The 24,921-nt window shown below is 42.5% G+C and overlaps 1 protein-coding gene across 8 annotated transcripts in view; it reads left to right on the forward strand.

Annotated features, from left to right (window-relative positions):
- Positions 1–10,005: 10,005 nt before the first annotated feature.
- nlgn1 (neuroligin 1) overlaps positions 10,006–24,921 on the forward strand; it is a 157,268-nt gene continuing 142,352 nt past the window's right edge. For 2 of the 8 annotated variants that reach the window (XM_030791276.1, XM_030791279.1), the window contains exon 1: positions 10,006–10,405. In XM_030791276.1, coding sequence (XP_030647136.1) covers positions 10,063–10,405 — 343 coding nt within the window. In that variant the 5' untranslated portion in view covers positions 10,006–10,062. Of the gene's footprint in view, positions 10,406–11,060; positions 11,121–15,181; positions 15,185–24,921 lie in introns of all 8 variants that reach the window. The other 6 variants (XM_030791281.1, XM_030791282.1, XM_030791280.1 and 3 more) reach the window with 5 other exon arrangements.

Consider the following 24,921-nt stretch of genomic DNA (forward strand, 5'->3'; position numbering starts at 1 on the left):
ATAGATTCGTAATGAAGCCCCGAAACTAGATTTGAATAGGAATGTTCAGGAGCCAACCTAAATGGGCGCCTTCTTTTGGTTTGTGAAGCACGTAGTCTGCCCATCAAGAAGGCTATTCGTATTTATTTCCCTTTTTGTTTTCCTTTTTTTTTTTGGTTTGTTTTCAATAAGTCTAAATTCGCTGTCATAGATAGTGCGTTCTCAATATGGTCGTGATTACAAGTAGGATAAATGATTTTGTGAGAGAGATCATTTTAAATTAATCATCGCAGACAGAGATAAATGCGGGTTTTGTGCGCTTTAGTCGCACTGCCTGCGCGGAGCATGCAAGGTATTGCCGGTTCTTTGAGTGTCTCAGGCTCCAACAACTCGTCATTCATGGGATGGTGCACATTTTAAACGCCAACTGCATTTTGAAATGCAGGCTAAATCAACTCGTAGCCTATACTCAAGTACTCTACCAGATATTAAGCTTTGGAGCGAATTGCAAATATATACATATTCTTTGTCCAAGAGAAACACAGCGTTAGTTTGAACGCCCAGAGTTTTGAATGTTTGAACGGCCCAGAGTCCCGATTTAATGCGCAAAACAATATTCAAAAATTCAAATGTCTCCATAGTTGTGTGTCATTCGAAAGATGGTTTAATTAATCATGACATCTCAAAAACTCTAGTATTCTCACTTAGAGACGACCCAAAAGATATGACCGCATCTTTGAAACTGAGACTGAGAGGTGGTTATTAAATCGTGCTTTCCCACCAGGCAACAACGCATTAACACCGCATCCGACTAGGATCCTGTCTGTCTTAAATTTCCAAGTCGACGAGCAGGGGGTTAAAATATAATATGCCCTTCTGTCTCCATGTCCGAAATCCAGGTACCAATTCTGTACAGGGGAGGGAGCTAGTTCATTAATAATAGGACCGTTGACTCAGCTGTGTGATATTGTTTCAGGTCTATTGGTACATTAAATTCTGTTAATTTCTGTATGTGTGATTCTTCCAGCGGTTAAACCTCAGATTATAAAATGAGCCTAGGCCTTGTCCTTCGTTGTGATGTCGGAGAGGTAATTCGAGTCACTGTAGGCCGACCTATTAGCAAAGCGACCTATTACATTATACAAGGCCCAATGGACAAATGACAAATGAGTTTCGATGACATTTACCTTTGTTCCAAAACAAAAACGTCGATGTTTAGACTTAATGTTTCACCACGCATCATCTGGCCCATTTGTCTTGTTGTCAAGCGTGTTGTTCAAAGATTTAGTAGCGCTACCTGCCATTACTCATTTGAATATCTCCCCGTTTTACCGGTTGACGCTAAGTCTGTACCTGTGGCACAACTGAAGTGCTTTGTTTGGCCATTTTAACAACCAAATGACTGAATGATTAATTGCCTATTGTTTTCCCTATCTGGATGCAGTGCTGTTTTATTTGTAATGCGGTATTAAGTGGTCTAAGTCTTGCACCGCAATTTTCTAAATTGAGTGTGGCCTTAGTTTTAAACGTAAGTGCTGAGGGGTTGCTATGTGACAAGATTGCATAGTACCCTGAAACTGAGCGTCCTCAAACGTACTCTCTAAGCACACTTTAGAGAAGAACTTCAACTAAATATCATTGTTTAGAATGGTAAATCTCAGCACATGAATAATTGGAATGACCTTTGTAAAAATTGGGTTGTGTGACTCTTCAGTGAAGAAGGCTGAAGATTGTTTTGATGAGGATGTCAGTATTCCAAATGCCCATTTCCAAGTAGCACTCAGAGAAACCTGGTCATTATTACAACAAAGAACAGCTCTGTTAAAAGAGATGGCTTCAGTTTTTTTCTCTCTGTAATAGGAATGCTTTGACGAGACATCCTGGTTTCCTAGCTTTTTTATTTTTGTCATTTCTTGTCTAGGCGGTCGCCTCAAGTATCCACGAGTCTCTCTTCCTGAGAGTAGAAAAGCATTTTGTCTGATCTGAGGAGAACTCGGCAAAAGACATTCCTTCATTATTTTTTCTTCTTCTTTTATAGGAGTCCTATTTAAAGATTGTGTTTTGATTGAGTGTTAACAGTAAGTTGTTTCTGAAATCCACGCACCTATCAAAGTAGCAGATGTGGTTTATGGATTTGGACTAACTGATAACTTGGGCTGCGGGCATTGTTGCTTTAGTATCTTATACCTCAGTTAGGGCCTATCTACCAGCTGTCTCGTAAGTGCTTCATTTATCTGTGTTTTATGTGATCAGGAACAAAGCTTTGCATGGTTGTTTGCTGCATGTTTCATCTCTTTTCTGTAGACAGAAAGTGATTATTTTGCTCTAATCATCCACCCATAGCTTACGTAGCAGGAGGAAGCTAAGCAACGCTGGTTGCCCTTTGAAAACCGTTCAGCTTTTTTTATTTATTTATTTCTTTTTTTTTATTTGCTTGTGTTTAGGCTTCAGTGCTTGAGGATTTGTCATGGACATTTGATGATGAAACGCTTAGCGGGTGGGCTACCTGGAAGCGTTTGGAGTTTTTGGGGTAACCCTTTCATTTGCTAGGTCTTCTGTTTTCTGCACAGTAGTTGTCCACTGCCTTCCAGCTATATTTTCTCAACTTAGAGCTCTTCTGGCCCTGCTTTTCATCCCCAGCCTCTGTATCATACTGTAGCCGTGCTTGCGTGCAAATTACAGTGTGTCAGGTGGCCCATATGTGATTATATACGTTGTGTAAATTAATTTGTGGAGCGCTGAAAATCTTATTTTTCTTTTTTTTTAGGTGTTTATTCATTTTTACTGATCTTAAACTGGCTTATCTTGTGTAGCATTAATTACTAAAAATCCTTATTCCATGAACTATTCAGTGTAGAATTTAAGCAATAGGAATGATGCATTCATGCAGACCTAATCCTTGTTAATCATTCTTGATCACTTTCTGTAATCTTTATTATAGTGTATTAGGCACTGTTCTTTTTAATAAATCCATCAGTCCATCAGTCAATCAATCAATCTATCTATCTATCTATCTATCTATCTATCTATCTATCTGTCTGTCTGTCTGTCTGTCTGTCTGTCTGTCTGTCTGTCTGAATCAGGCTACAGGCCCTCAAGTGCTCCAGAGATGCACAGTCATTACGAGATAAACAAGTTTTCACTGTTCTGTTCTGAGTGGATACCAGTGGAGTTCATGACTGTGCTTGAACTCCACCAGAAAGTTTCTTTCTCACAGGAGATTATCAACTGTTTCATCTTCTGGAGCGGGGAAGCTTTCATCATGGTTGAAGTAGACTGTAAGTGTGAGGCATATCTTTTAGGTCAGATACTCTCCAGAGCCTGATACAGCTGTCCAATACAACTTGACCCTCACCTTGTGTCTGATCCTAGCTCTCTCCTTCAATAGAGCGCTGGTCATTATGTTTCCATATCTTGTTTTCAGTCTCTCCATTATAATCAGCCTCTTTTTGAAGGAAATGTTATTTTTATCTTTCAAGAAAAGACACTTAGTGAAGGTTGTGTTCGAAGAGATAGGTGGATAGGAGGTAGAGGAGTACTAGATGAAGGTAAACTGTCTGTGTGTGTGTGTGTGTGTGTATGTGTGTGTGTGTGTGTGTGTGTGCGTGCGTGTGTGTGTGTGTATGTGGAAGGGTATTGTTCCCTGAGGAAGAGTAGGAGTAGAAACAGCGATTGCTTTTGCCTCTTCTGTCCCTTCTGTGTCATGGCAGCTGTCAAAATTCCACTTTCCTCTTCTTGATCGGTGCATGAGGTAGATCGATCAGCTTCCCGCCGCTTAGGAGGTGTGTGAGAAAGAGAGGGAGAAAGAGAGAGAGAGAGAGCAAAGGTACTTTACCTTTACTCTACCTCCTGTCCAGCGTGGATTGGACTGTCACACTCGTCTGCACGCTTGAGCGGGGCAAGAGATCTGTCAGACAGCACACAGCAGATGGGAGAAGGATGTTACGTTACCGTCGTAAACGTATTATCATTGTTTATGACATATCAGTGTTTGAACTGCTTCTGCTTTTTACATTGACATGCCTGGTAGGTTTTTTTTTTTTCCTTAAGATGTTTGAGTTCTTCTTTAGCTTGTCTTTTTTCGTCCGATGTCTCACCAAACAGACTGAATGAAAGAGAGAGACACACTGCCCCATATGTGGTTGCAACGTTCTCCAAGGGTTGTGCTCTGTTGCACTACTGCGTACTTACACTGTATGGGTAAACATAGTCTCTCTCTCTCTCTCTCTCTCTCTCTCTCTCTCTCTCGTGTGGGATGCTGTGTTCAGGAAAACATCTAAAGATGAGAGAGCAGTGTTGCTTCTTCCTCCCGTGTTTTAGCATGAGAATGACCATGTAGGCTTTTGCAAATCCACAAATCCATCTGTATGTCTCAGAGAGGCAGCAGGGTGTATGCTTAACCTTCTCACTAGTTAACAAGCTTGGCCCCGCAGGGCATTCAAGCCTCCTGTGAACTCCCTAGTAACTAACAAACTAATTATGGCTTTGATGTCAGTTTAAATGGGGCTCCCGCTTCCCTGACTGGAGTTGTCTTCAGGGAAGGATGGAGTTTGGGGCTGAAAGTCTTGTTTACCTCGCAAGAGGCGGACTTAAGAGCACCCCCGCCCCCCCCCCCCCCCCAACACACACCCTCATTCCCCTCACCCGAGCATGCATTAGTGTTAATATAATCTAATCATGCTGTTTATTATTTTCCAAATGCATGGTAACACAGTTCCCACGCACCCCTGTACTTATGCCTGGTCTCCAAGCCTTGCAGAGAATGAGTGGGAGGCGGCGTTCTCTCCCCGGAGCGATCTCATTGGTAGAGAGCTGGAGCTGTTGACAAAGCTCTCTGGTTTCCACGCCAACATAGTGCTTTGCTGCTGACCTCTCAGAGCAAATGTCACAAGATGGCAGCCAGGTGAAATGAATTGGAATGAAAAAACATGGATGACCTCCCACACAGCCAAAGCTGTAGAACAGTTTTTTTTTTTTTTTTTTTTTTTAACTCTCCCTCTTATTTATGCACGACCTGGAGGGAGTTGAGCTCCTGGGATTTATGGACAGCGTTTACTCCTGAGATTATTATGGTCTGACAATGCAGCAGCAGCGAGTTAGCTACAGCTGCTGTGGTTTTTAAAATTTCTTATTAATTGTTGTTTTCAACGTGGTTATGTAGCTGTGTTTGGGAGTAGTTGATATAGTTGAGTTTTGGTAAGAATTTTGTTTGCACGTGGGTATGCATCTGTGTAGACGTGTTGGGTGTAGTTATGTAGTTTGAAATGCAGCTGTATAGTTGTTTGCGATGTAGTTGTACAGTTGATTTAGAGTGTAGTCATGTATTTGATTTGGGTGTAGTTCCATAACTCTTTGGAGAGTAACTGTACTTGATTTGAGTTTGTAGTTAACCTGAGGTGTATTTGTTTAGTTTTATTTGGAATGTAACTGTATAGTTTATTAAATGTAAGTGTGTAGTTCCTTCAAGCGTAGTTGCTGCAGTATGATTTGTCTCTTGGTTCATTTGGGTGTAGTTGAATGGTTGTTTGGAGTGTAGTTTTATAGTTGGTTTGGATGTAGTTGTGAAGTAGATTTGAATATGGTGATGTAGTTGGTTTTGGTGTAGTTTTGTATGCAGTTAGGCTGTTGGTTTGGGTGTAGTTTTATACTTTTAGACGTAGTCGAGTAGTTGGTTTGGGCGTGGGGAGGTAGAAAAGTTCTGTAAATTGACAGAGGAGAGGTGTGCATTGGACACTCATGAGGGCCCGGCAGCCATTGGGAATGGGGTCAGATGAATAATTCATCTCCACACCGACCGTCACGCTCTCCTGATTTACAGCAGGCGTGAGCCACTGCAGGTGCTACGTGTGAACTATATTTAAGTGTGTGTGTGAGTGTGTGAGTGTGTGTGCGCAGACTGTCAACAGCCTTTATTTGAACCCAGCGCATGTCACGGTGGTTTTGAGCCCTAAGCTGAAGTGAACTGACAGGTGTATCTAAGCTGTCATCAGTGAGGATCCAGATGATAATGATGCTGGGCATTACAGAATATTTTCCCCTTACTTCATCTTCTCTCTTCCTCATTCACATGTTGTTTCTTTTAAATAAAGTTATCTTCTTTATGTTCCTGCTGTATTTGGTGCTAGCGACGATGGGGTTGCTCTGGTTAATATGTTTATGGTGGCAGTTGTTGCTGAGGTTTGATTACAGTCATTTTGATTTGGACTGCCTCCTCATAATTTTGTGGATATTGCTTCCATGCGTACTGTCAACAGGACACTTCAAACTACTCCTCTCACTTCCTTTCCGGAGTTCCGGAATACAAAAAAGTCGTTTCTTGTTAAAGCAGTCCCTGAAGCATAATTGGCAGCTTCAAGGGACCAACGATACCACCCTAATTTCCCTCTTTACACAAATGCTGTTCAATTTTTAATGAGCCCGATGGGAAAGCCTCCACCGGCACTCTCTAATTCGCCGGTTCGGGCGGCCCGTCAAACTGTGAAGTCTCCCCCAAATCACATTCCCTCGAACCGTCCGGGCTGCAAGCTAAGCATTTCAGCAGAAATAGTCATATAAGCTCCTTGGCCAATAAATTTCCCCAAAGCCTTATTGGAGGTGAAATGAGAGCATTAAGGTCAGGGGGAGCTAGCGCTGGCGCTAAACCGCGTCGTGATGGAATGTTTGGTCTTTTTGACTGACTGCCGCAATAACTCCCTTTTGTGTTCTATGTTCTCCGGCTTCTGACAGCTCGGGTGAAAATAATAGGCCGTTTGTTTTCCCAGACTGAACCTTGGTATAATCAAGGACCTTCTACTATACTCTTCTGTGGAAGAAGTGCGGTGAACTTCATTAAAAGTTCTTTTGCATGGTTAATCTCTCCTTACTTCCTTTTACTTTGCATTAGATCAGAGATTTATGTACTTTACTTACTGCGTAGAGGTCCTTGATGTCAGTGTCAAAATCACAGTAACTGTGCAAAAATGTTAGCTTCAATCACAAAGAGGAGTTTCACTGTCATGTTATGGGGTGTTAAATGGCTCTCGTAACGTCTGCGACTCTTGTCGTGTGGGAATGCTTATGGAGAATAAGCCACTCCAGATCTGATCTAATGTCTGCGAGTATCTAAATCTTTCAGAGGAAAACCTGCTTTTCTGAGAAACAGGCTTAATAAACTAGCAAACAAAATAAACAGGGCAAAACTCCGAGACATACGCAGGATCTGGGGATGAGAAAATCAACAGGCCAAATCGTGGCAAAGACCGGTTTCGCAGACAAACCCTCCACGCTTGATCCGTTGAGCTTATTACGCTGGGATTCTTAAGCAGGAGGGATTTCCGGAAGATTTGTGAAATGAATATGCTGTCCACGTGTGAAATTTAGTTTCAACACCTGGAAGGGCTTAATCACCCTGAAGGGAGAAAAACATTCAAATAAAGGCAGAATGGTGAACCTGTCTGTCCTTATTTGGAGAAGTTGCTAGAGAGGAATGTCACTTCCTTATGTGGAGATTAAAGTGAGCACTGACTGGGTAGCACCAGACTGTGCTGTTTCACCCTAGATTAAAGAGGATGGTTTTTCAGCTGAAAACATCAAGCAGATAAAAGTTCCATGTAAATAGATGATACCGTGGGATTTGATCTTCGGCTCAGGGTCACCACCTGTTAGTCAGATCATTGGACGAAGATCTTTTGCTTGAAGGTGTTTTTTTTTTTTTTTTTTCTGAGTTTAGGCCATTAGATTCAGGTTAAATCCAAAGATGCAGGGAACAAAACTAAGTTTTATTACTTTCTCTTCTCCTGCAATGTGCTGCGCTATCGGGTGCCGCATATTTATGCCCGTCACAAAAAAATATTTGGTTTGCTGTTTGTCGAACGTTTAAATATTTGGCTTGTCTGCCCGACATGGTGGAAAGGTTGGGTCTCATGTGCAGTTTTTTTCTCTCCCCCCTATTGTAAAATCTCTCTGCAGTTTTATGGTCTCATTAACAATACTGTGCACAATCAATGCAGTGGATTTTTCATTTCATGCCTCTGTTTATCTGTTTGCCTAATTATTTGAGAGCGCGGGCTGCTTTGCATTTGTTTGGGTGCATATCATTTGTATGCTCCTGTCAATAGACACAATTTGCTCTGAAATATGAACTCGGGCAAAAGCGAAAGACCGGGCCAAAGTTTGATTGTTTATTAAGTTGGAGATAAATTAAATGATTGGGAATAAACGGACTGAGAACTGAAGAAAGACCTTCGTGCGAGGTTTAGTCAATTTGTCTTGTCAAGACCTTCGAAATAGCTGGTGTGACGTCAAAGTGAAAATGGCTTCAAGTAAAATGGCCAGCCGCAGAAAGACATTGTATCTCGACAATGGCACCACATGTTTTTGACTGTAAAAAAAAGTGACCTCCGAGGACCTAAACTGAATTCTGGGCCTCATTAATTGAGTGTGGCAAAAGGGTCATTTCCTCCAGTCTTGAGTTCTATTCATCCAATTCATCTTTGTCTGTGTTTCAATGTAGTTGCCTCTCTCTCTCTCTCTCTCTCTCTCTGTCTCTCTCTTTCTTTTCCCTCTCTGTGTGTGTGTGCGCACGCGTGCGCACTTGGTATGGCATCAGTGCCGGAAATGTTAATGCCTCCTTTACAGAGGCCTGAATGCTCTGCCTGTTTGGAAGCCCCAGGAATGGAGTTTCTGTGTGTGTGTGTGTGTGTGTGTGTGTGTGTGTGTGTGTGCGCGCGCGCGTCTGTGTGGCATTACAGTAATATTCAGGACATGCGTCCCATTGTGTGTGCTGGTGGTGGTGATGGAGCAGAGGGAGGTGTGACTTCACCTCCGTCGTTTTCGATTCTGGCAGTTTGTTCATTTACTGAGCTAAATGAAAGCCTGGTCTGAATCCGCCCATCAGTGTGTCCATTGGGGGAGCCTAGCCCGCAGTTATAAATGTACTCTATCCCTCATTAAGACTTGTTTTCTGTAGAGGATCCAAATATAGCTGGAATATGCATGCAAGGTTGAAAAGTTCCATCAGATCACTGTAGTTGAAAAAGTAGATTGGATGTATGTATAGTAGTTTGGATGTATGAAAAAAAATGTTTTTCCAATGCTGAGAGAACAACAAACATTTTTTTTTTTGTATGCAACTAGTTATATTTCCTTAGCATCGCTCTAATTTGTGTCACTCTGCCATGGAATTACGTTGTATAGGTCACCTTGTGTGGGGAGATGCGAATGCACTGAATGTTATTTCTATTGCTCTTCAGCACATTCACAATTCCCGGTGTCTTATGGCAGGTATATGGAATATCTTATATTGTGTCACAGTGCTATGCAATATTCCTTCATCTCTGTGAGACAAGCTGTCTTGAATTTTTACCTCCTGCTTTGGGCTAGGTCATTACCTTAACGCAGACTCTTCTATTGGCAGGGTTTGATAGATGCTGTGTCATTTCCGTGGCTGTGATTCTAGAACTTTGTAGTTGATAGCGACGGCGCGGGGTTGTAACAGCCAATAAAGTTCCACTCTCCCATCTGCCACCACCTCTCTGCTAATGATTTTTTTTTTATATTATTTCTTTCAGGATATAGACCCGTAGCTGGACTGGATTTGATTTATCTGTGCACAACCCGTCGCAAATGGCCTCCCTCCCCACTTAGGCAGGATGGAGAACCGATTTGTCGATTGGATGCAACCCGATGAGTAGTCGCCGGTTTGACGATGTTGCCCGGGCTTCTTGCGGAATTGATTTGGGAATACTTGCCATGCGAAGAGCCTTTGAGAGTTTCGACAGCAACACGTTTGGAAGACCTGCTAACCGGCCTTTGATCGCGGCGTTCCTGCGAGTGGATATAAATTAACGTTGCCTGCAGTTAGCGGGTTACCTGGAGATTTTCACGCACTTGCTGCTTTTTGGCGGCATCGGCGGCGGTGGCGGCATAGCCGAGTAGGAGGGGAGCATGTTGTGGTTTTTGAGGCCTTGCCGACTCGACGGTGCCCCCTGGAGGGCCATGAGGCTGCGGTTAAACCTTGGAGCGAGTCTGGACTTGCCCTTTGTGCTGTGGATACTGGGATTAGCTTCGCAAGCTCTGCTAGCTGCCTCGCAGAAACTGGACGAGATGGACCCGGTGGTAACCACCACCTACGGGAAACTGAGGGGCTTCAAGAAGGAACTCAACAATGAAATTCTGGGGCCCGTCATCCAATTTCTTGGCGTGCCCTACGCGGCGCCCCCTACTGGTGAACGACGGTTTCAGCCCCCCGAGCCCCCGGTGTCTTGGCCAGACGTGCGTAACGCCACCCAGTTCGGCCCTGTCTGCCCTCAGACCATTATGGAGGGCAGACTGCCTGACGTCATGTTGCCCGTGTGGTTCACCAACAGCCTGGAGATCGTCTCTACCTATGTGCAGGACCAGAGCGAGGACTGTCTTTTTCTCAACATTTATGTGCCCACGGAGGATGGTGAGTGCCACGGCAGGGACAGACAGACCCCCCCACCCCAACCCCTCCTCAAAAAACATGTCCTGTCACGTCTCTCGTCTGTTCAGTTTATTTCCTCTTAGATGTTCTGTGCTGAGTGGTGTGTGGAGTAAAAAAAAGCATGACTTCTCTGCATGTGCATGCCGCTGCTTTTACGCAAACTCTTGTGAGTCTGTGTGTGTGCGTGTGTGTGTGTGTGTGCGTGCGTGCGAATGGTTGTGTTGTGTGAGCGAGTGGTGGCTGTTCATCTGTCTCCTAATCTTACACCCCTTCCTCCCCCCTTCCCCTGTGCACATTCACGTCCACCCGTGCCCCTCAGCACATCATTTGATTTTTTGGGTGAGTCCGGTCCTCTCTCTACCCCCCCCACCCCACCCCCTCACCCCAGCCCTCTACCCTTTACTGCCAGCGATTCATCATCTTGTCCATTGCGTGTGCAGGCACAATAATTTTCAGCTCAGAAAGGGGGAATCTCATACAGTAATGATGATGATGATGATGATGAAGACAGTGAGAACAACTCTCTTATGTTAACCCCTCCCCCCTTCCTTCGTTTCAGTCAGATAGCGCTGTTGCATGCTCCTCCCCTCTGTAATGGAGCTCCATGTTATTTTTTAGTCTTCTATTCATTTTGCAGTAAAAAGAATATCCAAGGAATGTGCCAGGAAACCCGGCAAGAAAATATGTAGAAAAGGAGGTATGTATGCACTGAAAGAAAAAAAAAGACAAGAAAACGCAAGATCTTCCCTCTTCTCCAAAAAGAAAAAAAGTAAGCCACGTCCAATAGGAAGCTTCTTTTCCTCCCAAATGTGCAGGGTCGGGCTTTTCTGATTGGCTGCCCGGTCACCAAGGTGGAAAATCCCCAGTAAATGATTGCATCTATGAGGAGTTAACTGGGGAGACAGCCGTGCCAACTCTGAAATTGGATGGGCACGTGATTGAACTTGCACAGTATAATCTCAATTAAAAGAGATGATATCAGTATTCCATTGGCTTACACTGACTGTATCGATCACAGCTTCATCAAGATAATGCCCTCACTTCCCCAACCTTTACACCCCCCCCCCCCCCCCTCGACACACACACACACCCCCACCCCTTCTCCCAAACTCTACTCCACACCCCTCCTTCCCTATCTTGGCTAGTGTGAGTTTCTCTTTTGGGCAGGTTGACAAGTACCTTGATAAAACCCTCACTGTACAAGCCAAAGGGGCCTCGTTTTAAGTGTAACGTCTCTCCCGGTGAACACTGCCATGTTACTGCACCTCCAAATGCCCTGCACCTCCAAATGACTGCTTTTGCTGTAGCCAAAACAAAGGCTTAGTTTTAGATGGGGTCAGTGTAGCAACTATCCAACATTCTGTTCTGTGTCCACATCCTCTTTTTGTAACTACTCCCTAGCAAGGTTGGCAGCTGTGAGCCCCCCCCCCCCCCCCCCCCCCCCCCCCACCCTCTCAAGCTCAGTCAAAGTGACTCACCTCCCTAATACTGATCCATTTCAAGATAAATACAAGTCCAACAGGTGACTCTCCTCCAGAATTTATTATTCTGTGTGTGGAATGCCATTCAGCACCTTTGACCAATCAAATATGTCCATTTTTCACTACATGCAGAACCCTGCAGAAACATCATCAGATATCTGTGATCTCTCCCACACAGAACTCAAAAACCATAGATTTGGCTCAGAAGATGATTTGACATAATGTGATACGAGCGAACGCAGGCCAGTGGAATCCCTGATAGCATCTCGCCTTGTTTCACCTTTCATGTTTTAGCTCATGATGTGGAAAATGCACTGAAAGGTCCTGTCCAGTTTGCTGTGTGGACTGTTTATAGCTGACTCAACGCTTTACTTATATAGGGGTGAATTTAAGTTCATTCCTTCAGCATTGCAATGTTGTGGAGACTTCATTATCTGGAGTGTGTGTCAAACAATTGCATTCCTAGTTACATCTTTTTCGACAAGGCATCGTGTTTTATTTGTTTTCTCATGGTTGGTAGAATGATGTAAGGTTTTTAAGAGGGGGGGGGGGGAGTGAGAGAGAGATAGAGAGAGAGAGGGTGAGGGAAGGATTTCATGTGAGGGAAGTATTTGATCTGGAAGTTAAGGAATGACTCAGCTGTTTCCTGCTAATTTTAGTCAGTTTGTTTAGTGTGCTCAAGACTTTCACTCAGATTCATGCAGATTTGCAGACTACAAGAGTCCATAACTGGCTCTGAGATAATGAGTGAGACAGTTTTAGGAAAATAATCAGAACTATTTTGGTCTACACTTAGTAGTCACTAAAAATAGTAATAATAATAATAATGACAACAAAAACAACAACAACAACAACAACAATAATAATAATGAATAGAGGCAGAGAAATTCCTTTAATGTTTTGTTTGAATGAAATGGAAAAAAAACCCTCAGGTTTTTCCACAAAATCACACTCACACACACACACTCACACACACGCGTGTGCGCGCACACACAGATCATAATGTTCCCATGGTGCATCTCTGTATGTACACAGCCTGTCGCGTTGACATAAAATACAGGCTGGCTTGGCAATGGCCTTGTGGCTTGCAGCGCCTGGTCTCTGATGATGTGAAATCTTTCAGAATTAAACATGAAAGCTAGACTGTCACCCCTCCCCTACTGGAGCCACACCAGGGCCTGACAGGCCTGGGCACGAAAGGCGCCAGAGAAGTTATTAAGATCAGGAACTGGAGCAGAATTTCCAATGTGATTATACATCTTTGTCTTGATCATAAACACACATAAGCATTTATTATTTGACTAACACCTTAAAATGTGATTAAAATATGCAAATTATGGGTGCTTTTTTTTTTTTTTTCTATCGGAACTTGTGCTTACTCATCATTGCGAATTATTACCAGGTAATTATCCTGTAATTAACCAAACTGTAAAACAACATGAGTAATGAGATGATCTTTTATTTCAGTTTTAATGTAAAGCCTCATTTGCTTGTCACACACAGCCAAATCACAATAGCTGACTCCTGGCTGTCTGGAACATTACTCTCCACTGTACAGAGAGAGAGGGAGACCGAGAGAGAGAGAGAGAGAGACCGAGAGAGAGTGAGAAAGAGGGGGGGGGGGAGAGAGGGAGAGGGAGAGAGAGAGAGAGACAGGCCGAGAGAGAGAAAGAGAGAGAGAGAGAGAGAGAGAATGAGAAAGAGGGGGAGAAAGAGAGAGAATGAGAAAGAGGGGGAGAGAGAGAGAGAAACAGTGGCCAGTGGCACACAGCCACTGGGTTCCTGGTGATGTTAAGACAGAATGAAGAAGCTGGCCTTTATGTGGAGCTGCTGAGCAACATTTTAAGATTTCACACAGAATAGTAAAAAAAAAGCACAAATACTGCCTGTGAAAGCTGTCAAATCTCTCTCACTCTCTCCTTCTCTCCCTCCTTTTTTATCTTTCCTTGCTCCATCAGACTTTCTTTTCCTCTTTCTCTCTCTCTCTTTCTCTCTCTCTTCTTCTCCCTCTCTCTCTGTCTCTCTCTCCCCCCTCTCTTTCTCTCTCTCTCTCTCTCTCTCTCTGGAGTTGGAGACATTGTCCCAGTTTGACAGTTTTGTACTTGTGGATGAGATTCCTGAGGGAACTGAATGAATTCTCCAAACCATGGCAGGAGTGGATTTTTTGTGGTCCCACTGAGTTTATTCTGTCTGTATCTCTCTCTCATTTCCTCCCTTCTTTGGAGACTTTGGTCGTAAAAACTTGTCTGACCCACTGGATTTGATAAGCGTTTGACTTTGCACGTATGCAATGAAGAAGAGTGGAAGGGACTGAGATAGTTATAGTCTTTGTGTGTGTGTGTGTGTGCGTGTGTGTCATTTGGACTGACACAGTACGTGTGTAATGGTGTGTTACCCTTACATGAATCAGGGACCTTTCTGACCCTCTGGTTATTGTTGAGAGCTACTGCTGAACAGTGGAAATATGGTGAAGGGACTCTCCTCTAACTCTCCTGTTCTTCCACTTCTCACGCGTGGTTCATAGGAAGGGAAGTATCAATAATTGTTTGAGGTGTTTGTAAAATTACCTTCATTGCCTGTAAAGCTATTTGGTTTGAGTTATTGACTTATTGTACTTCATAAGGGCTGTTTGGAAAAGGCAAATGTTAATAATTATAGCACCATAAAACACAGTAAAGACGGTATTTGGAAATCCAATCACTCTGAACACTGTGTGTTGTGTGTAGTTCTGTGGTAGGTGGAAGTTTGTTGTTAATGGTTGGAGTGTGCTGTATGATGATGTGGATCTTCTGATATCGTGATTCAGATTACTGTCATGTCTTATCTAACTAGAATGGCAATAACGCATTGACAGATATTTCACAGGGGTATGTTTTGATTCGTAGACGTGAAGAGAAATGTTTCTGACCTGACTGTCTCAGAAACTGATCACTTATTAAACAGGTTGTATTGAAAATATTTGAAAACTTGGACTGTATTTTCTTTTTTTCTTTCTTTCATTATTATTATACATATATTTTTTTCCGAAGACAAAAACCTCAAAGAGAGGCTTAAATCTGGTTTACTTTAGATGCCTTTATTTACCTTACCTGTTTATTATTAATGACAATGCACTATTAGAGAGTTATTCTTCTAAATCTTTAATAAAGGGCATTATTAGATGCAGTTAAAAACGCAGAGTTTATGCAAGCTGAGCTGATGCACTGTAATGGAACAGAAGGTTACATACACTTTGTAGCTTTCTCAAATAGTCTCAAAGCTCATCTGTGCCTTAGAGTGGGTTTTATTACAAGTTCATATAAATATTTAAAACACTTGTGATGAAGCGATAGAGTATTCTATTTTTGTAAGGTTAGTGTACTTACCATATTTTCAGCATGCTTCTCCTCTGCAGCTGTATATGGTGTTCACTGCCATACTGTTATGAGACTGCTAGGTGTTGGATTTACTAAATGGTATTTGTTCCTGAAACTCAACAAAAGATATTGAGATATGATTGGATACACACAAACTCACTGTCTGTATGTCAGTAGGTCTGTCTGTCTGTCTCTCTCTCTCTCTGTCACATACACACACACACTTCTGTTCCGCAGAATGTTCGAGTGCTGGACCCAGGATCAGACGTGCTCTCTGTCAATATTGCTGTCTGTATTTCTTTCTCTCTCTCTCTCTCTCTCTCTTTCCCCTTCTTCTCTCCCTTTCATCTCTTACACATACCACCAGAACCCCTCCTCATATTGTAGCTCCAGAACAGTGTGTGTGTGTGTGTGTGTGTGCGTGTGTGTGCGTGTGCATGTGTGCATTGTGATCCAGTCTGAGCACAGGGCCACCGAACACGGCAGACGCTACAGAGAAAATGCTATGGGTGATCTGATGTTTAGGCCGTGTCTGTTGGTGGGTGCTGAGGTAAATCAGGCGGTGCAGATGCACTGCGGTCTGTCTGAAAGCAGCAGGGCTACATTCTCCATCTTACTCTGCCCTGATGCTGTCAGCTTAAACAGCTCCTATTGGCAATCAGACAGGAAGTTTAGTATTTACACGCCCAACTAACACAACACATGCAATCTCATATAATCATATATATATACACACACACACACACACACACACACATACACACACACATGCATTTCATATCCTTCACATGGACTGTGGCATTGTGACTCTGTACCATAGATGAGCTCTGAGTAGGAACAGGAAATATTTTATGATTTGTTTGTTTGTTCATTGAGTTTGTTCTCAGTTGTGGATTATAATGAACACTAATGATCCCATCCTCAAGGGCCTGTACTGCACGTACAGCATTTCTCATGTAAATTCCAGTAACTTGTTCAATGACTTGTTACCATATTTGTCATGCACCACTCATTGGTGCTGTCATTGGCTTTACTGACAATCTCATTGTATGCTGACGGCCTTTGTAACATAGATGTGAATGTTACTGGCTACCTGTTCTAGTGAAGTACAAAATGATAGATTTTTTCAGATTGTTTTAATTACAATGCGTGTTAAAATGGAGAATTTTGGATGGAGCAGGCTGGTGTACAGCATTTGGCTTCATTCCCAGTAGGAAACTGTGCATTTGCTCATAAAGTAAATGACAACTATTGAACCTGGAGGAGGGGAAAAAAAGTGAAAAAAAAAGCAAAAGGAATTGAAGCGGCAAGCTGTTACAGATGGCATCTGTGCTGGGGAGTCCAACTAAATGCTTAGATTCACCTTGAGCCGTCAGCGAGAGAGCAGCGCTTAACCCTGTGTCTGCAATAAGCTCATTTCAATATCAGCCGCACTGCTGTCACAGTCTCCCCGGCACACACACACACACACACACACACATTCTCTCTCTCTTTCTCTCTTTGAAACGCACACTCACATACTCACACACACATACTCACGCGCGCACACACACACACACACACACACACACACAAAACACACAAACAAATACATACACTAACATACATTCTCTCTCTCTCTCTCTCTCTCTCGCACACACACACACACATACATTCAAGTCCTAAGCAAAATTTGCCGTAGCTACTTATTGTATGTTGTACTTTGCAAATAGAAAGCGGATAGGGGAATATTCTTGGAACCATGTATAGGTTTTCTTTGCCTTCACCTGTCCTTCATATATTCCTTAGCTTCATCTGTTCTTTCATTTCATTCAGTCAATACATCCAGTTTGGAGCTTTTGTGGGTTATGAGAGTCATGTTAGAGATCGTCTTTTTTTCACTGGTTTAAAAATAGTTCTCGGAGGTGACCAAGAAAATCCTTGAGGATTTGACGTCTGTCTTGAGGTCTTAATTTGGAACCAATTCCGGGTGAGTCTAAACTTTCCTACACAAGCAGAACAGGCCGCTAAATCACCCAGCACCCCGTTCCCACTGTCCTCCACCAAACATTTCATTATTGGCTCGTAGTTAAGGCCCTTTAATTAGTTTCACCGATTCTGGGAAGTGTGACTAATTGGAATTTAAGGCCTCTGCCACTCAAAAGGAATGGCTGTGGTTCACACGCGGCAGTCCATTCTCCCCTTCACTGCAGCGGCCAGACGCGCTCCAGCCGAGGTAAAATCAATGGACGTCTTTGTGTATGCGGTGACTGCTGAGGCCAGCAACGGACACCTCTGTGCCCCTAATTAGAGCGCAGACCGTCGATAACTCATCACCGCCTACCATTAAATGTGTCGCTGGCCTCGCGCTTGCATTTTTCTGCTTCAGTCGCTTCCCCTCCGGGCCACGCGCCGCTACGGCCGAGGTCGTCTCGTCCGGTGAACGTTCGCAGAACGTTTAGAGAGACGCAAAGCGTGACGACGTGTCCAGTCGCAGTGGCTTCGCCGCCTCAAGTCAGCCCCTCGCAGAGAGGTTTGAAAAATACAGGCAAAAGTAAATGAATACCCAGAATGGGAGGAGCGCATTAAAACGCCCTCATTGACAAATGTGAAGGGGAGAAGATCAAAGAGAGAGAGAGAAATGAGCGATGTATAATGTTTACGTGCGTGTGTTTGTGCGTGTGTGCAGCTTGAATATTAATGAGGAGTCTGACCCATCACTTTTCTGCTGAGGGAGGGAGGGAGGGGCTTGTGAGTAGAGAATACTGTCGTTCGCACGGCTCTCAGACGTCCGTACTTATTTCAGTGATGCGTTAACAGAGAAGGTTCTGCACAGCAGAATTAGTGGGCGTTTACACACCACCATACTGGGTCCAGACGAGCTCAGCCCGCATTCAGAGCGGCAGAAAAGTGGCCTGTCCTCGTGCTATGTCTTTTTGGTTGATTAAGTGGATTATTAAATCAGTAATTAGCTGATTTTGTTCAGAGGACCTTTGGCGCCCGAGGTTATGTTTATTGTGTGACTCAGCATTCGTAACAACAGTTGTATAAATGCATACATGGCAGGTGTGACGGAGAACAGCTGCGATGAAGACGGGGCTTGGATAGCCCGTTAACGGCGTCGGGGTGGTGATGTCGGGAGATGGAAAATATTCCCCGATTTATCATCTGAACAGAAGTCGGTTGCGGAGAGGTGTTGTACTGTGATTTGGCATGAGGAATTTTAATGAACCGAGCTCAAAAAAAAAAAATAAATAAAAAGACGGCAAGAGAACAGTAGTGCCAGTGCAGTATTTCACCTGGCGTGTTAAAGATAGCATCACACTGTATCACACTGGTGTAATTAGCCCAGCAGGAACATGTCTTTCTTTTTTTTTATTCCTCCTTTTCTACCCCAATCAGAATCTTGGATTACCCATGGTCTCTCTCTTTGTCTAACATTATCTTCAGCTACTAGGGCACCTGAATGTGACTGGGCCTGGTGGGCATGCCACTGAAGAGAACATGACAACTTTGGTTTCTTTGCGTTGTTGTTGGACTTCGATGTTCTCCTCTCTAACTTTTGCTAATTCTCACGTAATAGATTTGTATCCACTCTGTCCCTCAGAGGCACATAATGCTTTTTATAACATTGCTTGACTTTTGTTTGGAGTAAGCCGAGGCGTAAGATGATAAGCCAAATGGCTGCATATGCAAAATCATCTCCTCAGATAGCAAATGCCGAGTGTTCTTTTCGCAGCGTTCAATAGTGTTTCATGGGCGTCCATGTAGGAAATTATCCAAAATGCGTGTGAAAATTTACAATTTGGTGTGTGTAAACGACTCAGTTTGGTTGCCATAACAACACTGTGCATGCATTTGCTGCCTCGGTACTTTAAGGACACCGAACCGGTTTGTTGCCATTGTTTTCCATTGTTTTTGCTTACAGTTTTTTTTTTTTTGTATTTTTTCCTTTAATGATTGCTTTGACAAAATTTTCACACCATTGTTTCTATGAGTAAGACCTCTGCGGCAAACAGTGAAACAGGATTAGTGGTAATTTTGCATTCAGAAAATTCAGTCTTAATCTCAAACTCTGTCGTCTAAACACAACCATCTCGTACTACAGCAAAGGCCAAATGGTAATTAAAAGTCCTACAGATCGTTTTGTTAATCCAGCATATGTTGGCAGTTATATATAGTACCATCTCCATCACTTACCATCCTCCACTGAGGCTTCAGATCTGTTTCTGATCATCTCCCTGACGCGGCGTGAAAATACACAAGCAACATGTCAAGCTATCCACAGTAAGCTTACACACAGTATTTTCATCGTCCAGTGATGAACTGGGTTTATCACAAAAGTTTCACTGTTACTGTTATGAAAAAATGATGTTACAAGTAAATGTAAAATTTAAAAATCCAGTGTTGTATTCTGTTTGTTCTTCATTATTTTGTTTGGTTTGATAAAATATATATAGATTTTTGTCAAAAGATTCTCTTGATATACATGTAAATGATGAATAATTGAGAAATTCAGCATGCTTACTTCTCATAAAGCTCACAGCAATATAGCTAGTTCAAATGTGGATAATGTGTGGCTGTTCTGATTAAAATTGCATTTTGTTTAAGATTTTTTGTTTAATGTCATTGTACTGACAGTTTTATTTGAAACAAGCAGCCACAATTCTCTTTCACTGACAAAACATATATGATGAAATACCGCTGTGATAATTTATTTGTATGATGTATGCAACATGTTTGATACAGCTGTGTTTAGTTTTCATGTAGTCCATCAACTGGGTCCAATTTTGAACCGCCTTGCATTCGGTGGTTCGGGGGGTTTTTGCTCGTTTAAACTCTGAAAAATGAGTAGAAGCAATTGTAAAGACCATTAATGGACAAATCAGCCTTTAACTCAACGTTCATTCAGAAGAGGAAATTACTTATTAACGTAAGGATAAAGATGGGGCAAAGTCATCAGCAAACACATCAGTGCTTTAGGTTTAATAGCTCTGAAAAAAAAAAAAAAAAAAAAAAAAGCCCACGCATTCAGATTTATACCATATTTAGTCATGAAGACCACCATGTCCACTGCCTGTGAAGTACGGCATGGATGTCCTTCATTCTTTCCATTCTACACAACATACAGAGGACTAATGCTTTTTAGTGGCCTGTCTGGATTTGCAACCACAAATGTTCCAGTGAAGCCATAAAACTTACTGTTTGAAAGTGATGTTCGTACACCTTTGTTGTTTATAAGATTACAGTTAAAAAAAAAAAAAAAAAAAGAAAATCATGACCGAGGTATTGAATGACTTACGGCGACCTCAGCAGGCGTAATGACTGTGGCTTAGTGCCTGTTGGAGTGAAGTGGAGAATCTCTAAGGCTTTGACAAAGCCCCTCCATCATCGGCTCTTTGTTTTAAGGAGTAGTGACACATCCTAGTCATCCAGTAGATGTACTCCAAGGTCCCCCAGCCAATCATTGGCCCCGCCAGGGTCCGCAGAGACGCTCTAGTAGATAAAAGCGTAAAAGCCAGCTTGTGCAGTCACCAGAGAGAGCTCTTGACAGATTGCAGCCTCTTGTTCCCACTTGCAAAGCACCAGTGTCACCATTAATATTAATTCTGTAAGCGGACACTCAAAGGAAAATCCTTGCTGAAAAACAATCATATTAAACGTACACTGTTTCGGACAAAGCACGCAGATTTGAGAAGGACTCAATTAAAGTAGGCTTGGGGAAAAAAAAAAAAAAAAAAGGAAAAAAAAGAAAACCGCTTGGCATATGGTTGCATGTTTAATAGTGTCCTCGTAGTTTGATTTCCAATATAGGGATAGAATTTCATTTCTTGGAGGAATATTTTATATTAGAGTCTTTCCCTAGAGTTTATACATTGCACTGGCTTTTAGTTGAAAGGAAACTTCAGAGTGCAACCTACTTGCTTCTTCACCACACATATGTTCATTTCTATATTTATTTATTTATTTTTGATTGAATGAAGAGAAGACTCTATATACTTGTGGATTTTTTAAAGCCGGGTCAAGTCTTTTTTTTTTTTTTTTGGGTCTCATCTCATTTATTTATGTATTTATTTATTTATTACTTTTCAGCGTGTTTTAACATTGGATCTTCCTACATGAAAGGTGCTTGGAGCAGGGATGCGTGCTTTGTTGTATCTTTTTATGTTGTGGGTGTTCTCAGCTCTAACTTACATCTTGGTATGCATCTGTATAGCTGTTTGAAAGAGATGTGAGCCTAACCAACTTAGTGTTAGACATCAATAATTCTCTAAAGCCAAGAGAGAGGCAGAGTGAGGGAGGAAAGCATCATTAAGATGTTTGGCTGGGAGAATGTGGGACTGAATCTGTTCTGTGCCTCTAGCAAGCAGGGAATGTGAGGGTATTAGCTATTGTCTGTAAATTAATTATCATTGCAATTTTTTTTTTTTTTTTTTAATAACAGGGAAAAAATTAAGATCAAGGATGTTATGATCGTTGTGGTCAATTTGATTCGGCGTGAAAGGGAGTAATCCGACTTCCCCTGCGCTGTTTGGCCTCAGGTTTTGATTAAGTATAAGTACAAAACGTAATAATCAACAGGGAACAGCAAGTGGGATTGGGTTATTTCTCTTTAGTCTGTATATCTTGTGATTTTATCTGAGCGTTGAAATGTTACATTGTGCTGTCCGTCCTTTTTCAGTCTGAACATTGAAGCAGTTGCTGGTTTCTTCCGTTTATCTGGGCAACAGGGCCGTGTCCTGCTGCTGTAGGGAAACACACCTGATTCATTTTCAGCTGGATACAGTTTGTATCAGCTGAGCAGCGAGCCTGCAAAAGCCATCGAACCCTTCCAGAAATGTGTCCTGCTGCGTCGGTACGCTGACTGTTTCACACGAGAGTCAGGCTTTTGCTTTGCTTTGTGCTACTCTTACGACCAGTTCTGTTCTATGCTTTTAATCACAGCTCAGTCACAAATGAAATGTAATCTGTTTTCTCACCATCAAAAGGATATTTAGGTCATAAGATTCAGCATGTTACACTATGTCATGTTCTGAACCATGCTCATCGTGGCTCTCTGGAGGCAAACAAAAACTGAATTCTTAATCTAAAATGGGCAGTAAGTCTGTTACAGAAATCTTTTTTGCCTGCTTGACAGTAAACACCCTTTGCTCTTAGATTTTTTTTTTTAAACTCTACTTGCTTTAATGTATGTCATACTAATGTGTTTCTGGAACATTCCTATGCTTAAGGAAATCGTAATGGGGAATCCAGCATTGAAAATCTCATCTCTTTTTAATTAGGCTACATTGGTGCAGCGTCGAAACAACCTAAACAGAGCAAAAGTGCGTAAGATACCGCGATAAACAATAAACCATGTATCTATTGGCTTACAAATCATTCTATATGAGATTTCTTCAAATATCTTGTAAAAAAAGGAGAGAGATATTTGCCATGTTTATTTCTGTGGAGGATTTATGGCAGCATGATATAAAATGGTACGGAACACTAGCTAGGAGCCATTTCAGCACTAAAGCTGTCAGCCCTCTCAACGCTTTGGCCTGATTAAGCAGGGCGGTGGCATTTAGAAATCTGCACGTCAGGCTTGGCTAATTCTCCTCCTCCTCTTCTATCCTAATAAAACGGGGGAGGGGGGGGGAAAGGGAGAAGGGAGGGAAAAAAAAAAAGAGAGAGAGAGAGACGGCCGAAAATCGGGTCAGCTTCTCGTTAGCCCGTGAGCATGCTGCTGTCCTGGCATTTGAAATACGGTAGCCGTTTTTTTTTTTAATCTTTTTCTTTTGTTCCTGGCATTCTGTCTTCAGAGCTCGTCGTCTGAGTAATAGCCGCGTGCCCACGGTTTGGACCGCGAGTGCGTTCAGTGTTACCGCACTGTGTCTGGCTTGGGCTTTTGTTCTGTCTGTTAAAACGCTCACCTTATCTGCCGGCGCGTAGCAGAGACACATCTAATTGAGGACGGCCCTCTTTCTTAAGACTTGGTGGGGAAGTCGTCTTGTTTAGGGGCCTAAAACAGCAGTTAATTGGTATTTTCCCTGATAGAGGTGACATCTGAAGAGTGTGAATCTAGCCATGCACTGGTCACTTAACACTCCCTGTGTGTCAGAGAGTAAACCCTTAATGATAGTCCTCTCACTTCAGCCGCACGCCGTTACTCTGCCGTCAGTAGGCTGTTCTGAGTGCAGTACTGAATGAGTGAGAAGTTTCACCTCTCTAATGGATTTATGGCATGGATTCCTTGTATCTCATGTAAGAATGGACCTAGCCATTCTGTTTGCACATCTGTGTATTTATCAATGTCTGTTACATTTTTCCAAACTGACATCCTGGCCGGTGATTGTCACATGGTAAATAAGCTGACAGTAGGCTAACCATATTACTACATGTGTTGCATATTAACACAATTTACACATGTTAAAGGCTTTAGGAAATCATGGTTATAGCTAGGCTATATTCACTCAGATCACAACACGCTGAACTGAACATCCTGTGACAAATATGTGTACCGTTACACCCCTAACACAAAATATATGTGACGTAACTTTTAATAGAATAATAATTTCATGATTCACATGCGTTATAGTGTTAACTGTGAAATGAAAAATGAGTTTTGTTACATTAGTAACGTAATGAGAGCTCAATAGGCTGCACCTGCAGCGATTGGCAGTGAGCTGGGGTTGGGGGGTGGACGGGGCGGGAGACACGAGACCGTGGATGTTTGTATCGCGGTTTCGGTCTCGGTTTCAGAACCGTTACACCCTTAATACTGTCTGATGGTACAGATTTTAAGTGTGAACTGAACTCAGGCTGCATACAACTGTAGTATGTTTCCCGCACTGAATTTGCAAATGTAAAAGGCAGTTTTGTTGTGAGAGCTTTGCTTTCCATCTCATTTCACAGAGCCTTTTTTTGGTAGTTTGTCAAATGTGTGAAATGCACTTGAGGAAATGGCTTGATGCATACTTTGTGAATTATTTGTTTGCTAGTGATAGTAATGCGTTGTTTTGTGCTCTGTATGAGCTTAACTGTGAGAAAATAAAGGATGATTGGTTTCTTGCCATTTAGACTGTGCTCTTATTGTCCATTTTCTGTTTTAAAACAACCAGTTATCATATTTCAGATGAAATTGCCTTTTCTTTTTTCTTTGTATAATTGTGTGTTTTTTTTTTTTTTTTTTGTAACTAAAAAGACCAACACCTTGCCATCTTGTGTTGTCATACAGCAATTTTCCGAAATTCAGCCATCTTCTCTTGGCAGAGAGGAACAATGTTTGGGCGCTAACGACATTTTGACAGTCTTAATAACAACCTAGCTCTGCCCCTTTGCACTTAAGAGGAAATATGTTTTTGACACAATAAAAGAAGAGCCGATCAATCATTCTGCATTCGCTAATTATCTCAAGGGACAGAGAGAAAAAGTGATTAATGGGAAGCAAGACCTTTTGGAGGACAAGCTGCCAGGAGGGAGGGAGGGAGGGAGGAGTAGACGTAGAATGGGAACGAGAGAGAGAGGGAGTGAGAGAGAGTGAGAGAGAGAGAGAGCAAGGGAAAAAAGAGAAGAGCGAAGTGAAAAGGCGGGATGACTTGTGGGAGTTTGGGGTTGTGACAGCCTGAACGTGATGTCTCGTTTTATGTGTGTGTTGCGACTAACAGGAGTGGTGTACGCTGCTGTCAATCAAACTACATCA

Source organism: Chanos chanos, chromosome 14 (genome assembly GCF_902362185.1).
Source record: "Chanos chanos chromosome 14, fChaCha1.1, whole genome shotgun sequence".
Classification (NCBI taxonomy): Eukaryota; Metazoa; Chordata; class Actinopteri; order Gonorynchiformes; family Chanidae; genus Chanos; species Chanos chanos.